The 17,434-nt window shown below is 35.1% G+C and overlaps 1 protein-coding gene across 2 annotated transcripts in view; it reads right to left on the reverse strand.

The window, feature by feature from the left end:
* The window catches only part of LOC144449072 (GRAM domain-containing protein 4-like), a 24,428-nt gene extending 7,714 nt beyond the window's left edge, over nt 1-16,714 (reverse strand). The window contains exons 1-13 of one of the 2 annotated variants that reach the window (XM_078139490.1): nt 16,603-16,714; nt 11,692-11,867; nt 11,115-11,271; nt 10,312-10,444; nt 8,433-8,503; nt 7,410-7,566; nt 5,738-5,763; nt 5,030-5,121; nt 3,706-3,797; nt 2,870-2,893; nt 1,763-1,811; nt 1,361-1,479; nt 592-701 (exon numbers count right to left, since the gene is read on the reverse strand). In XM_078139490.1, coding sequence (XP_077995616.1) covers nt 592-701; nt 1,361-1,479; nt 1,763-1,811; nt 2,870-2,893; nt 3,706-3,797; nt 5,030-5,121; nt 5,738-5,763; nt 7,410-7,566; nt 8,433-8,503; nt 10,312-10,444; nt 11,115-11,271; nt 11,692-11,847 — 1,186 coding nt within the window. In that variant the 5' untranslated portion in view covers nt 11,848-11,867; nt 16,603-16,714. The remainder of the gene's footprint in view (nt 1-591; nt 702-1,360; nt 1,480-1,762; nt 1,812-2,869; nt 2,894-3,705; nt 3,798-5,029; nt 5,122-5,737; nt 5,764-7,409; nt 7,567-8,432; nt 8,504-10,311; nt 10,445-11,114; nt 11,272-11,691; nt 11,868-16,602) is intronic. The other variant, XM_078139491.1, reaches the window with a different exon arrangement.
* Nucleotides 16,715-17,434: the final 720 nt, after the last annotated feature.

Below are 17,434 nucleotides of genomic sequence, written 5' to 3' on the forward strand. Positions count from 1 at the left end.
TGACTATTAGTAAACTTCTTTTTTTTTGACTAGGCCACCACAATAATAATCATAAAATAAATATAAATGTTAGTGTTTATATAAAACTTTCCCAGGTTGTGCTCAAAACACTTTATTGTTTTCCTGGTATGGATTATAAAATGGCCCTAATTTATACTTTTTCACCTCCATGGGGAGCATATAATCCATTGCATCATCTATACGCACATAGGATTAAAGTATTCACATTGCAACCTCTATCCTACCAGGTCCCCAATTATACAGCTGGGTTGACTGAGGCACAGTCGTGGTTCAAATCTTGCCCAAAAAAGCCCAAGGACTTTCAGAAACAACTGGCAGCAGAGAGGCTTGAGCTTGCAACCTGCAGATTCTGACTATTCCACCATCATGACTCCATAATGATCACGGTTGCAAACAGAGTGGTGAGCATATGTCCCATAGTAATGTGTATATTTCCTATTTGTCCCAATTTTGGTTGAAAATGATCAGTTGGTCTAACAAACAAACATACATTCCTATACTTAGTCCTTCCAAGTTGTGCCGTTGAGCAACTAAAAGTAAAAAAATAGACACTACACACAGTGATCTTACCAATGAGTTTAAACAGGAATGGTCCAGGTAAAAATATCGATGCAATGAACGCCACACAAACAGTAGCATATAATTTTCTGGTAGATTCCGGATGTTCCCATAAAAACAGACTGCAAGGAGAAAAGAGAGACAATGTAAACATGGCAGACCTAATTGTAACATCAATGTACAAAATGTACCATAATTTATTTGAGAAACCCCAGTAAAAGAGACGAGAAATCTGGTGAAACATACATACATTTCTATACCTGAACCATAATTTTGGTGAGGCATACCTCTAGCGGCAGTAATGGAGAGAAAGTAATCTGGTATGAAAGTAAAATTTATGGAAATTACGGTAACAGAGTGGGCAAATCTGATTATTGAAAATACACATAGATTGGATATCATATCATTTTTCTGATGGGGACTCAAATGAAATACCAAGGTACTCACGAAATACCTTTTATCTACAACTGGCCTTTAAGCTTCCTTGTGGAATGCTACCTTGTGGAATGATCTTCCAAGTCATATTCGTTCAGCATCAAGTACTGAAATTTTCAAATCTAGGCTAAAGACCTACTTTTTTGAGAGAGCATATTTAAGTGACACTTTGTAAAGCGCCAGTGAACATTTTAAATGGATACCAGGTGCTATATAAATTTGTTATCTTATCATATCATATCATATCATATCATAAGCAAAACAATGCAAGTGTATCACTTGGCTGTATTTCCTATAACTATACCTTACATTCATTTCATACATTTTTTAGCAAGCATCAACTTACTTTCGTAGTTTTTCTAGACTGTCTGCTACTATTCCAAGTGTGTTCTGTACCTTCCTGGCTACCTGGAGAACCAGTTGAAATTTATCCGACATTCCCAGGACTTTGTCTCCTTCACTATCCTGTGTATCCATGGTAACAGAAAAGATGATGAAGAATATAGAAATCATCACTATCATATGATGTGTGATTATTATTATCATGTCATAATCAACAAGATGTAAACTGAATGTCTTCCGTAATGGCTCAGTCTTTTAGATGTTTGTTCCTACTCCCAGTAATTGTGATGTAAAAATCTGAGCAATTTCTATCACACTTGATATACCATTAAACTCACGAATAAATTGTTGGCATTTCTGAAAAGCTAGGGGTGCTAGACAAATTAAGAGACATTAAAATTCTCACCTCTTCGATATGATGGTATGGTAACAGACTCAGATTGATATGCCAGCCTCTGAAACATAAACAAAAATACCGAAATTACATATTACTAGAGGTGTTACATTGCCTATACGATACACAGCAAGGTTTTGAGTACTTGGCATGCATTTGAATTAAACTGATATATAAACATGCACATGTGCTGAGAGGTAGATTGTTGTTGACATCGAACAATATATGTAGATAATTTAATTGATTTTTGAAATTGTTTTCATATACATGTATTAACCTACACTTGTACACATATCTGTACATGCACATTTACACATACATGTACCATACAAATATATTCATACATATGTGTACATACATGCATACATACATACATATGTACATACATACATACATACATACATACATACATACATACATACATACATACATACATACATACATATGTACATACATACATACATACATACATACATACATACATACATACATACAGACATACATACATACATACAGACATACATACAGACACACACACACACACACACACACCTACATACATACAAAATTGGATGCATTTAATAATTCATTGATACTAATATGCACTCATTTACATGCACACAAATATACCGACACAGACATGTGTGCACACATGACACATACACACATGACACATACACACACATACACACATGACACATACACACATGACACATACAAATGTACACACATGACACATACACACACATACACATATAACACATACACACATAACACATACACACATGACACATACACACATGACACATACACACAAATGTACATTCACAATCACAATCACAATTATACCCAAGTCAAAGATACACACACACAGATCTGCATACATATACAGGCACCTTTAATATACTGACACTAAATGTACACATGCAGTAGTTAAAGACAGGCAGATACCGAGTTTGTTACATCTACCAGTTATCCCACACTTACATATACTTTCAAGTAATAACTAATCAAGGTGCAACCTCTTTAGGTGATTATTTCTCAGTTACATAGTCAATGACATGCATTCTGTTCTAGTATCCCATCACCATGGTGACAAAATGAGTAAACTCTACATACTTGAACCATCCCCAAGTCTGAAATCTACATTGCAGATAATTGGAGAGATGAGACAAAAGAAATCCTTATACTTGAGTCAATCTAACACTTACAACACTCTAGGTCACTGCAATCAAGTACTTTAATGACCAAAAGTGTTTCTTATAATTTCTAGTATGAGTAAAATGATATATTATGAAGGTTGGTCCAGGCTGAAGGAAAGAAGGGTAAATTTCTTCACCATGTGAGTGAAGGTTTGAAACTTAAGTCAGCTGCGAGCCATTCTTGCACTCATTTTACTACCATAATTAAGAGAAAATAAGACCTCTGTCTGTGATATCTATGGTAGAAAAGATGTTAGTTCAGTTAGGCAAAACTAACACTTGCATGGTAGTCATGTCATTTTTATTAGGCAAAACTGATTTTAAAAGTGACTGTCATGTTGTGTTTACCGAGGCAAAGCTGAGTTAGCAGTCATGTAGTGTTTAGTTAGGCAAAAAATGATAGCTGTCATGTAGTGTTTAGTTAGGCAAAACTGAGTTAGCAGTCATGTAGTGTTTAGTTAGGCAAAACTGAGTTAGCAGTCATGTAGTGTTTAGTTAGGCAAAAATGATAGCTGTCATGTAGTGTTTAGTTAGACAAAAATGATAGCTGTCATGTAGTGTTTAGTTAGGCAAAACTGAGTTAGCAGTCATGTAGTGTTTAGTTAGGCAAAACCGAGTTAGCAGTCATGTAGTTTTTACTTAGGCAAAACTGATAGCTGTCATGTAGTGTTTAGTTAGGCAAAACTGATGGATGTCATACAGTTATGTACAATGGATACTAGGTTTTCACATTGGTAAAACAGAAATACTTACTTTGCTGTCATGTAGTTTTTAGTTAGACAATACAAGATAACACCCAGAAATAAAGATAACAACCAATGACACCACACAGAGTACATATAGACCTAGAAATAAGGTGATACAAGAATGGACATTCATGGACTCTGGGTTTGTAACACTTCATTGATACAAGAATGGACATTCATGGACTCTGGGTTCATAACACTTCATTGATACAAGAATGGACATTCATGGACTCTGGGTTTATAACACTTTATTGATACAAGAATGGACATTCATGGACTCTGGGTTTGTAACACTTCATTGATACAAGAATGGACATTCATGGACTCTGGGTTTGTAACACTTCATTGATACAAGAATGGACATTCATGGACTCTGGGTTTGTAACACTTCATTGATACAAGAATGGACATTCATGGACTCTGGGTTTGTAACACTTCATTGATACAAGAATGGACATTCATGGACTCTGGGTTTGTAACACTTTATTGATACAAGAATGGACATTCATGGACTCTGGGTTCATAACACTTCATTGATACAAGAATGGACATTCATGGACTCTGGGTTTATAACACTTTATTGATACAAGAATGGACATTCATGGACTCTGGGTTCATAACACTTCATTGATACAAGAATGGACATTCATGGACTCTGGGTTTATAACACTTTATTGATACAAGAATGGACATTCATGGACTCTGGGTTCATAACACTTCATTGATACAAGAATGGACATTCATGGACTCTGGGTTTGTAACACTTCATTGATACAAGAATGGACATTCATGGACTCTGGGTTTGTAACACTTCATTGATACAAGAATGGACATTCATGGACTCTGGGTTTGTAACACTTCATTGATACAAGAATGGACATTCATGGACTCTGGGTTTGTAACACTTCATTGATACAAGAATGGACATTCATGGACTCTGGGTTTGTAACACTTCATTGATACAAGAATGGACATTCATGGACTCTGGGTTCATAACACTTCATTGATACAAGAATGGACATTCATGGACTCTGGGTTCATAACACTTTATTGATACAAGAATGGACATTCATGGACTCTGGGTTCATACTATCAAATGCAAATTTCAACTCACAATTTATATTTTTAGTATTATGAATGAAACTGTATTGTTAAAATGCCATTTCCTTGGTCAAACTAGTGCCAGGCAGTACACCTTACAACAACATAGGAAAACTCCAATGCCATGTCTATAGTCTTTGCATAGGCAATTTGCAATCAAAACTGAGCATGCTCAGATGCAAAGGATTGTGGGATTAATGGGATAGTGAGACAATAACTTGGATACTTACTGAAAAAAACAATAATGATAATGCTGGAGCTTTCCAACATAGTATGACGTAAACCACCTTGATAAAGTTTACTATTGGTTTGGTACATGTAGCTAAAGTGGAAAAAAAACAAATAACATGAAACAGGTACACCTGGTCAGCCAATGGTAATACATACAAGTGCACCTGGTGAACCAATTCTAGTATCCATACACTGACCAAAGCTGGTGAGCCAATGCGAGTTCACATCATGTACTTGATAAAACCAAAGCGAGTACAATCATACACTTGGTGAGCCAACGCAAGTACACACACACACACACTTTACACACATGATGAGCCAAATTTGTGTACACATACACACCTGTTGAACCAATGTGAGTACACATGCACACTTGATGATGTAAAGTGAGCATACATACACACTTGATGATGTAAAGTGAGTACACATACACACTTGATGTAAAGTGAGTACACACACACACTTGATGTAAAGTGAGTACACAACCACACTTGATGTAAAGTGAGTACACACACACACATAATGATGTAAAGTAAGTACACACACACACTTGATGATGTAAAGTGAGTACACAACCACACTTGATGTAAAGTGAGTACACATACACACTTGATGAGTCTGTGCTATTTCAAGTAACTTACACTCAACACTCTGTTGGACTATAGAAAGGACTTAGTGAAGGAAATAGATAATTGAAAGGAACTTACTGAATCTTTTGATGTTTTCTTTCAATCTAATGAATTAGAAAAGAAGAAAAAGTATGTGTTAAAAATGATCAGAGTTAGTGATACCTATAGTATGGTGGTTGTGTAGTGGATAGTTAACTGTGTAACCCATTTTTACCTTCCGTAAGGGTACGGGAGGTATTAAAAGGGGAAGGTGTGTCTGTGTGTCTGTATGTCTGTCTGTCTGTCTGTCTGTCTGTGTGTCTGTGTCATCATTTTCTAAAAATCGGCTGGCTCAATTGTAATGAAATTTGGGATATATAATCTTTAGGGTAATAGCTAGACCTGATTAGGTTTTGAGCCAGATCGGTTAATGTTTAATTAGAGAAATTTGCATAATAATGAAATCAACTAATTACGCAATATCTTAAGACTGCATACTTCAATTTCAATATAATTTAGTATATTCATTCAACATAACAACATACATTTGTCCTATAAAATTCGTCGATGTGTCTTACAACGTTAATGAATAATTTGCATAATGAATTATTTTTGGTAATTAGGCTATATCTTAAGAATACATACTTCAAATTCAACATAATTTAGTACATACGTTAACCATGAGAAAACACATATGTCCTACCAAGTTTGTTGATGCACCGTACAGTGTTAATGAATAATTTGCATAATTAATGATTTTCAGTAATTAGGCTATATCTTAAGAATACATACTTCAATTCCAATATAATTCAGTACACACGTTAACCATAACAATCACATGTGTCCTGTAAAGCTTGTTGGTGTACCTTTCAGTGTTAATGAATAATTTGCATAATTAATGAATCTTGATAATTAGGCTATATCTTACGACTGCATACTTCAATTTCAATACAATTCAGTACATACATTAACCATAACAAATTGTGTATGTCCTATAAAGTTAGTTGATGTACCTTACAGTGTTAATGAATAATTTGCATAATTAATGATTTTCGGTAATTAGGCTATATCTTAAGACTGCATCCTTCAATTTCAATACAATTTAGTATATACGTTAACCATAACAAAGCGGATATGTCCTATAAAATCTTTTATATAGCTTAGTTTTAATGAAAAATTTGCATAATTAATGATTTTAGGTAACTAGGTTGTATCTTAAAAATGCAAGCTTCAAATTTTGTATAATATGATACGTACATCATAATAATACGCACCTGTCCTATGAAGTTTGTTGCTACAACTTTTTCCTTTAATGAGTATTTTGAATAATGAATGATATTCAGTAATTAAGCAGTATCATACACTCTTACATACATTAACCTAAGAAAGCACGCTTGTCCAAAAAACAAAGCCTGTTACCATAGCTTTTTAGTTTAATGAGTTATTTACATAATTAGTGATTCCCTTACGGGAGGCATTCAGTTTAAATCTGGTGGGTTTATCAGATGTCGTTTTTGTTTAATACTTGTATGAAATATCTGCTGATGGAATGAATTTATCTAAATCTAAGAAGAAACTGTGTTTATAGTGGGATTATTAATTAGTAACACATTCACTGTCTTTCTACTATCAAAATAAATTCATTTAATTAGATTGCTTTGTTTGGTATCTGTAAAGACACAATGTCACTGAAAAATAGACCAATAAAAAAACACTTATACTGAGATTTATTTCACTTTAAGATCTAAATATATAGAGATTCATTTCTTACTTTTTGACACTTAGTTGATCACCTTCTTTGTTTCGTGGGAGTTCCTCCTCTTCTTCATTATCAATAAAGTCTGAGATAAATTCATAGTAGACGGTCATTAACCATGTCATCAATCGACTGTGTCCAGATTGACGTTGTAGAACTTTCTCTGCTTCAGCTGTATATGAACATGAAGAAAACGTCACATGTGTTATTTAATGAATTGATCGTTTTTGATTTACTCTAATAAGCACTGGGAAAGAAATAGAAAATACAACTTTTAATTTTTATTCTAATCTACAACAACAACAACAACAACAACAACAACAACAACAACAACAACAACAACAACAACAACAACAACAAAAGATATTCAGATCACTCGTCTACAAATCCATAACAGGTAATGCACCTCGTTACCTCACCGAAATGTTCAATCTTTCCAACCAAATTCATCTTCATAACACAAGACAGGCCAGTAAAGGTAACATATACATCCCTGCAGTTAAAACTGAATATGGGAAACAGGCATTTCACTACAGTGGTGCTGTTCTATGGAACAATCTACCTCTATCCTTAAGATCAGCTCCGAACTCATCGATATTTAAAAGACATCTTAAGAATGTAGTCTGGTAATGTAAGTAGATATCTTTTAAAGTACTGGTACACTGTGCCTCAGTAACTTTTTGTCTTGTTTGTCCCTTTTGTTTATATTTCTGTGTATTTAATCTTGCAACAGGTTCCATTGGGAGAACACTGTTTGAGCACTGAAATGGTGTCTGTATATGAAAGATTAATATATATCTAGGCTTGTTAGGGTCCCAAAGCTTTTTTGATGTTTATTTGAATAAAATAATTTTTGTTTAAAAACATAACTATGTTCTTTTATGTGAAATGAGTAAGTGATTGCAAAACAGTCAGGTGAATTAACATATAAGCCCAGAGTTTGACACACACCCATACCAGAGCTGGCCACTGGTACAGCCCCCAGGATTTTTTCCCTGCTTTATGCTTTGTGCTGTTAGAAGCAGTGACTGGACTTACATCGTATATCACTTTCATCAGCTTCTCTGACTAACTCTACTCCATCATACTCTTCATCAGCTGATACTCTCCTGTAAAGGTAAATTAAAATACATAATAATAATTTTTAATAGCTCGCGCAGCGGCTCAATGACTAGTACGCATGCGCAGCATATATACTATGCGAAAAAATTTGGTGGTTCTCCCAATGATGCATTGCGGCGCGCACTGACTACGCATGCGCCTTCCATATACTACGTGCATTCTCCACGCGCTACCGTATCATCGTATATCATAGGCGACATAACATCACCATGCATTGCAATATTGTAACAGTAGGCCTGTTGGCACGATTATCGTAACATTGTAATGAGTATCGAGGCATCACTGTACCTCAAGGAGAAATTGTTACACTATTTGAAAGTTTGATCACGGCGGTACGCGATACGGACCACTGATGACATAGCGCAGTTTAATTTCCGGGTTGTGGTTTTCACATTTATATTGTCGGTAATTGATTTTTTTACATGTTCTAAAAAGAATAACTACTTTCTTATGTTTGTTATTACAGTAACATTCCTAAATCATCGAGTTGAATTGAGAAATCGTGATGTTCGGCAACGTCAACAAAACATTTGTCCAAAGACCACAACGTACGTTGGTGGAGGGTCTATGATAAGTTGGCTGATTGAAAATGAACAATATTAATCTAATGGCTATGATATGGTTTTTGAAACCAACAACTGCATAGAGTGTTGACTTTCTTTACTTCTCGTCCATGTCAGAGAATTAGATGTCATTCAATAAAATAAATTTGGATGGTTAATACCCCTGGTAAATGACCCAAATCAAGTGTATCAACCCTGGCCCAGGCAGCCGGTCACAAATGAATCTACCCTGCGCGAGCTTATGGGCTTTGCCTAGTTATGATATTAATAATAATTTATTCCACGTACAAAAAATTTGATTACAGAACAGAACAAAATGTCCTTATGTGTATACAATAAACGTGTTATTCGGGAAAAGAGTGTGGAAGTAGTTGTTACACTGTTATAGTTTCGAGTACTGCCAATGGCGTTGTAGCACAACTGTACAGTTTATGTATTAATTTTCTGAAAGTGGTTAACCACATGAAAAGTCATCCAGAAAGACATACAAACAGTCAGGCAGACAGACAGACAGACAGACAGACAGACATATAACATGCCTTTAGCATGATCACTGAACCTTGCAGTTCCTGTTCACTGAAAACTGTTGCCTGGCAACACTGACAATAAATTAATAACTGTCCAGTAAAGAATTAGGAGTACATTACCCCATCAAAGTTTTTAATGGTTTCATAGACTAGCCAGACAATAAAGGCTATTTTTCACCACAAAATCACATTTTCTGAAAAAAAAAACACATCTGTGGTGCAATTATTTTGATTTGAACAATTATCTAATTGATTATCCAAAGCAACATCTACTCCTTAACAAGTACCAAGACAATCCATGTGGTGGTTTTTGACCGTAAATCATTTACAGACAGACAGACAGACAGACAGACAGACAGACAGACAAACAACATGACTGAACTCTATTGTTCGATTGAGCTAAAAATGATATGCTTCAAACCATTTGTTTGTGTGTGTGTGTGTGTGTGTGTGTGTGTGTGTGTGCGTGTGCGTTTGTTTGGTATGTTTATTTGTTTGTTGTATATTACCTTCTAATTGATGTTCTAGATTCCAATTCATCAAACTTGTTAGATAATACCTTATTTCTGTCCTTTTTTTGTCTGTCTGCCTGTCTGTCTGTCTGCGTGTGTCTGTGTGTGTGTGTGTGTGTCTGTCTGTCTGTCTGTCTGTCTGTGTGTCTGTCTGTTTGGTACATGTATGTTTTATTTGTCCATTATTTATTACCTTCTGGCTGATTTTCTAGTTTCCAATTCCTCAAACTTGTCAGATAACAGCTTATTTCTGTCTTTTTCATATTCTAGTTCATGTCTCAGTTGATCAAGTTCACTTTTTTCTTTGTACTTTTTCAATTCCTCAGCTAGGAGTAAAAAACAAACAAACACAGGATTCAATCATTACATTGCATCTGTACATAAAATCATCCAGATCTGGGAAACATGCAAGTCAGTCACTATGATGTGTATGTACATTCTCTCACTCCAAATCTAGGTGTATATTCCAATTTGAAATCATACCATGCCCAAGCCAAGTTAAAAATACAGATTATATACCCTGTTAGTTGTAAGTGAAGACAACCCATGTCTACATCATTGGTTCTGTGGTACTTGAAATATGAGTCGAATATTTCAAGTCGCTCTGATTTTTCAAAAATTATGCTTCAGGAGGTATAATTATATTATTCCCTAATAATAATATTTTTCTTTAGTCAGCTGGAAAATAGTCATGACCTAAAAATTTTCTAACTACAATTACTTCAGTACCAACTCAGTGACAAGGCTTATTAGGTCACTAGTATTTTCCTTGGCTGAACGAAGAAGAATATTGTTTATACGAAATGAAATGTGATTCATTTGTACCCTATCATGGAGGCTACAAGTTGTACACTTACAAAGTGTTTGGTTTTCTATCATTGTAAGTTACAAGTTGTACACTTACAAAGTGTTTGGTTTTCTATCATGGAAGCTACAAGTTGTACACTTACAAAGTGTTTGGTTTTCTATCATGGAAGCTACAAGTTGTACACTTACAAAGTGTTTGGTTTTCTATCATGGAAGCTACAAGTTGCTCTTGTAAATTTGATAACTGCACTTCAAAAATCTCCTTCTCTGAATTAGACCAGTTTTTTTGTCCATCTACATCATTCAAGGAATCTGTTAACTCAGCAAGTTTACTCAGGTATAATTCCTAGGAGAGAGAGAAATATTGAAATATTGAAATATCGCAGTCACATGGCTAGATTTAGAACTAAAAGGCACAAGATCACATACTGAAAAGCAAATATGATTCACATTTGCATAAAGGTCAAAAATGCAGACAGACAAGATTTATAGGGAGACATGAATATACATGTCATCACATCAGTGCAGAAAGGTCCTATCTGTTATGCAATTGTATAGGCAGATGCAATGTATGATCTTACTACACTGATGCGATGATGTACATTTGTATGGTATAGTTTACACATACAAAGTACTTCTGCTTTGTGTTCATGGTTTTTATAAAAACCTTTTATGAGGTCTTTATATCTGAGACTAAACATAAATTAATGTACTGGCATTTCTATACAGATGACATTTTCATACACAAGTCTTAATTCATACTAACCTGACTAATACTGGTGGTATCAAGATACTTGTCTTCAGTACTGTTAACAACAACAGTGTCATCACTATCATCTTGTATCATGCCTGGAGTCTTAATAGTCTTCCCTTCTTTATCATCGGCTTTCAACTTGCCTCGAAATGAAGATCTCAGAGACATGATTCTAGCTGTCACTCACCCTACAATTAATAATACATACAACCATGAAGTGTTTCACTGGTTAGAACATTGGTGAAATACAAAACAATTATTTTCATTACACTATCATTCACCTCTTACCTGAAAGGGGAACACCTATCCACTAAAACAGAGATATTTTTTACAAACTATGGGTTCTGGAGAGTCATTTCATGATTTTTACATCACCTACAATTACTTGTGATTTCAGAAAAAACATCAAATTGATCTTGTGCCTTTATAAATTATAGGGCATCTTTGCTGTAGGCCAATGCATCATGGGAATCAGCAGAAATAATATATTCATGGTTGAAGAATGAATATATTCATGAGAGATGTTTTACACTGAAGGGACTAGGCACTTAGGAGTCATAAATATTCACTGTGCAACCATGCTAACTGTGAACTCCCATGATGCAATTGCACTCAGCAAAGATACCATATAATAAGTTTATTTACCAATATAATAATAATAAAAATTATTCTTAAAAAGATACACATACAGAATAAATGGCAAAAGGGATCAAGAAATAGCAAAGCTAGTCAAGCTTGTATCCCCTTAGTGACTAACAAGCACACTCGTACTTGTAGGTGTATATATTCGATGTTCAAGACTGCCATAGAAACTATAACAAATAAGAAACATAACAAAATGACAAAGCACAACAATAACAGTGGAACAGTAAAATTGATACACATATAAAGGCACAAGACCAACTCAGTATTTCTCTGAAATCGCAAGTAATTGTAGGTGATATCAAATTATGAAATCACTCTTCAGAACCCATAGTTTATGAAAATGTCATGGAATGTGTTGCCTTCAAGATATATTAAAACTGTAGTACTGATAGTAAAAATATTTAAAATCAGGGTCAGGTAACAACAACCGATTTCCACCTGTATTCTGTAAAATTAAAATCACATGTCAAAGATAACAAGGAAAAAGCCAAGAAAATGAAAATCACAATTTCTAGACAATTAAACTAAACTTTGACATTACAACAACATGCCTTAAGTATTTTATTTTACAATAATGAATTGTTTTGTTTGGTGTTGGTAGAATTTTCCAATGAACAGCTCAAGAATATTTGAAAGATAAATGAAATTTGTAAAAGCGACTAAAATGCTTCTAACAACATTTAATCACCATTTGGAAATCACCAAGAGGAAAGATGAAGAATGACTGTAGAATTGTAGGGATTTTTTCTATAATTTACACGTCATAAACTAATTAACTACATAGTCCCCTCCTTTCCCACCCACATCAATTTTAGAAATAAAACGATTATTTCGACATAGTAGACACAGAGGTGACACAGATGTTGGTATTGAATTTGACAGTAAATCTTATTGTGTGTAGCATTGCTGGCCTCCCTATGCACTGACTCATTATTGACGATACTTGACAGTAGTTATTTTGAGTCGTCTGTGATGATTATTACATTGTTCAGTTTTCGTGGTACAACCTTGAGGTCTAAACAGATGGCTAGTTCTGCTTTCAAAACACTGCAACACAAACAGTTTAATCTCATACAAACTTCTAGTACGTCACTCTTGTGTAAATCTATATACGTTTACTTTCCTTGGCATGAAAAAAACAATGATTTAATGTTCGACAATACTATGTCATAAATTGCTACATTTACTTGTCACTATTTTTGGACAATGCATTTTGCTTCCTTATGATTTCGTTTTGTCTGTACAACTATAAAAGATTAAAACCGGTGACTAATTGTTTATGAATAAACCATTATTATTATTATTACATTCTGTATGTTATGATGGTCCATTGATTAGAGTGATCGGCTGGGAATCTGCAGCTTTCAGCCTCAAGCCTTTGTTTGTTTCTGAATGGCAAAAGTCCTTGGGCAAGATTTGAACTGCAAAACTGTGCTCTCAGTCAACCCAGCTGTATAATTGGGGACCTGGTAGGATAGAGGTTGCAATGTGAATGCTTTAATCCTAGGTGCTTATAAAGGCTGCAATGGATTGTATGCTTCCCAGGGAGATGAGGAAGTATACAGGGCAGCTATACTGCTATAGTTCTGTGACAGGGGTAATAATTGTAAAGTATGGGGAAAATATGCTATACAAAATGTCAACATACAATTATACATTTTGTACATACGCATCTATTTTAATTATATACCGGTATACAGAATGTACAGCACAGTTCTGGTAATTTCATTAAACCTGTTTGTACTGAAAGTTTATTATCTTTCACTCCTACATATCACATGTGTATAGCTTGGACATGCATGTAGTCAAGTTCCTAGTATGCAAATTCTGGCTCAGTTGGCTGTGGTGAAAAAAACTGTAACTTCCATGTTTGCTTGGTTGCTACTCAACAACATGTATTTGAAAAATATTGACAGAGTACCATTTCTGGAGAGGAGCCTGACATTGGTTTCAAGGAAGCAATAACATAATCAATGTGATGTGAAATCATGAAATGACTCCCCAGAACCCAAAATTTATGAAACTACCTTTATTTCCTGGAGTGAGGTTCCCCTTTTTAAGAACAAGCTACACTGTACTGGGAAAGGACTGCTTAGAGTTTCACTAAACATTACACGCAGTCATTTCTATGCTGATTGACGAACGATCTGTTATGTAGTGTGAATATAAGGCCAATAATAAGAAGACTAACTTGTTTCTGGGCAGGACATTTTATCTAAAATGTGAATGATGATGTGAATTTTTTTTTTATTATCTGCAGACTGCATGGGCTAGAGAAACACGTTACAAAAAAAGATCAATGCAGGGATATTTCAGTGATGCACACCTTGACCAGAAACCATCCTTTTTTTTCTTTGGCCTAACAGAAATGTTTATAAATAAAATAAAACAAAAGTGGTTAAGCATCTAGCTTGTAATATGTGAACAAGATGACAATAATATACACTGACTACACTACAGTCACAGACTGACACTAGTCTCTTGGGAGATTTTTTTTTTTTTTTACATCTCATAATCTTCAAATGTTTGGAGTTTAATTTGTTATTCACTTTTAGCTGGTAAAAGTGGTAACCTCAACTTTGAAATTTTTTTCTTCAAGTTACTAGTCTAGGCTTACAGATTGACCTGAGTGTTTTACATGAGTTAATACTTCCATGGTTTTATAAAGCACTCACACAAAAGATCAAAGTTGTGTTTTATTTTTCATAAAAATTAAATTTATTCAAATTAAGAATGAAAAAATTCTGGAGACTAGAGCAGGTTTAAACAAGTGCATGATCACATGTGATCAGTGTCTGTCTATTTTTGTAGATGGTATTATGTCATGAATGTGTTGTGTACATGTATTACTGTTTTATTCATTATGCATGGTACACGTATATACATATCTCACTGGTAGAGGGACTGTGGCTGGTGGATGGGAGGGGTACTCCTATAAAAAGACATATGGGTATGTAACTCCAAAATGGGTCACTTTTTCACTAAAATTTCTGTAAGTATGTTGTCGATAACATGGGAAACGTCCTTTACAGCATTTGAATAATTGACTATGTTTGTGACTGGAAATCCCTACTGCGGCCAAATAAAAAAAAAATAGTGTGTTGACATGTTTCAGATAATTCAACTGACACTCTAAGGTTTAAGCCATCAACCTTAAACATTTTTTACATGCAAAAAGCTAAAATTATGAGAATTGAAACATTCCAGAGAGAAACTATGCAATTTCAGTCTATAACAGCAGTCTGCATATTGTGTTTGTCTACTTCTGAATCACATAATTGTCTTCATTTACTTCTTTTACACCCCATCAACTGTTATGGAAGTAATGTGACCATTGAGTATACTTGGGTCGAAGTAATTAAAAAAATAAAATAACATCCTGACTATATACCTACCCTATTTTCTGAATCATGTTATCGGAAACAAACATTTTTATTTTATTTTTGCCTATTAAATGTGTCTGTTTTGGATTATACATGAATCAATATGTAAAAATTAGGCTGCAAACCCCATTTTAAATTTGGACTTGGAGAGTACCCCCTCCCCCCACCCCCAACTGTGACTGCACCAATTTTCCATCTTATTCAAACTACACTCAATGACAATCAGTGTGATGTCTGTAACCATGACAATCAGTGTGATTTCTGTAATCACGCTGTGATGAGGTCACACAGAACAGTAATGATCAGGTCAGGTGACAATTAGGTGTCCTTTCAAATCAGATATGGGGGGGGGGGGGGGTCTAACCATGGAAGTATTCAGGGCCTCCCGTCACACCTCCATGGTCTCGAACTCAGCCCTAAATTAAATATCTAATCAAGGAAGTTACATGGGAGACACTCCCATGATTTAATCTACTTGATGTGTGTACTTTACGTTTCTTTGCCCCTTCTAAATCCAAAATGTTGCTCATCATGTACGTATATGATGGTATTCGTTTTGTATTCTACAGACCATACTATAGACTGTATTTATCTAGAATATTAGATCCAATACGTAGTTCTACCCACGCACTTCCATGTTCTACCTGTTGCGCTTTTCCATTCATCAACAATGTCCATACAGTGTGTCTCCCCTTGACATCCATGGTACAACATACAATATACCTTGATCTATCATGAGCTCTGGAAATATTTTATACGATGCGCTACGGGGCCCGGGCCGGGTTTCGACACGTACGTCTTCTCATGCATGTATTCTCGAAACCCCAGATTTAGCTATACATCCATGATATGATACAAGCTGTAATGTGTTTCTTTTTATAATATATTCACTTACCGTTGAATTTGTTAGCTCTTCATTTAACCGAAATCCAAGAGCGTATTGTTCGTCAGATTGTTTACATGATACGTACGTACATGATATACTCTGTGCAGTGTTTACGGGTTTACGGATCTGTAAGTGGAGTCCTACTTCCGGGGCGTGTGGTTAATGCCACTGAGGGCGCTACACAAGAGGTTGATTTACATAACAAACAAAAACTATTTCCTGTAGAACCTCGTGTTTCCATGGCTACGGTGTGACAACCCGGGGTACCACTATTTCCTTAATCTGTGTATTTTTAGTTTAATGAACTGGCTTTTAAAGTTACATGTCACATGATACACTAACACTCAGATATAAAACCCAACTCCTTCCCCACAGGCACTTGTTTCCCTAGTCAAGCTGCTAAACCTCGGATGTTCTTCCGATAGAATACTTAGTAAGACACACGACCGAACATCACCGCTATCGAGGATGGAACATCACTGCGAACGAAGTTCACTTATCGTATCGGAAGAAAGCCCGAACGTCTAGCAGCAAGACTATTGTTTCCCAAGATAAGTGTCTGAATAAAATAAAAATACTGAGTGTCTTGTGACCGGCATTTATGAAAAAACACATGACACGCTGTGGTTACCTTTGAAATGATTGCTTTCGTACGATGAATACACAGAACTTTCAGAAATTGTCTACATCGTGAGCAAGCGTGGTGTTACGTTGTTGTTGTTGTTGTTGTTGTTGTAAAGATTCAGTTTACTTCATCGTACATTGTAGTATACATTCTCTTAGTGTTCTGAGTACACATATATCATGAAAAGTTGAGCTGAGAACAACACGTCTACGTAAT

Source organism: Glandiceps talaboti, chromosome 18, assembly GCF_964340395.1.
Source record: "Glandiceps talaboti chromosome 18, keGlaTala1.1, whole genome shotgun sequence".
Taxonomy (NCBI): domain Eukaryota; kingdom Metazoa; phylum Hemichordata; class Enteropneusta; family Spengelidae; genus Glandiceps; species Glandiceps talaboti.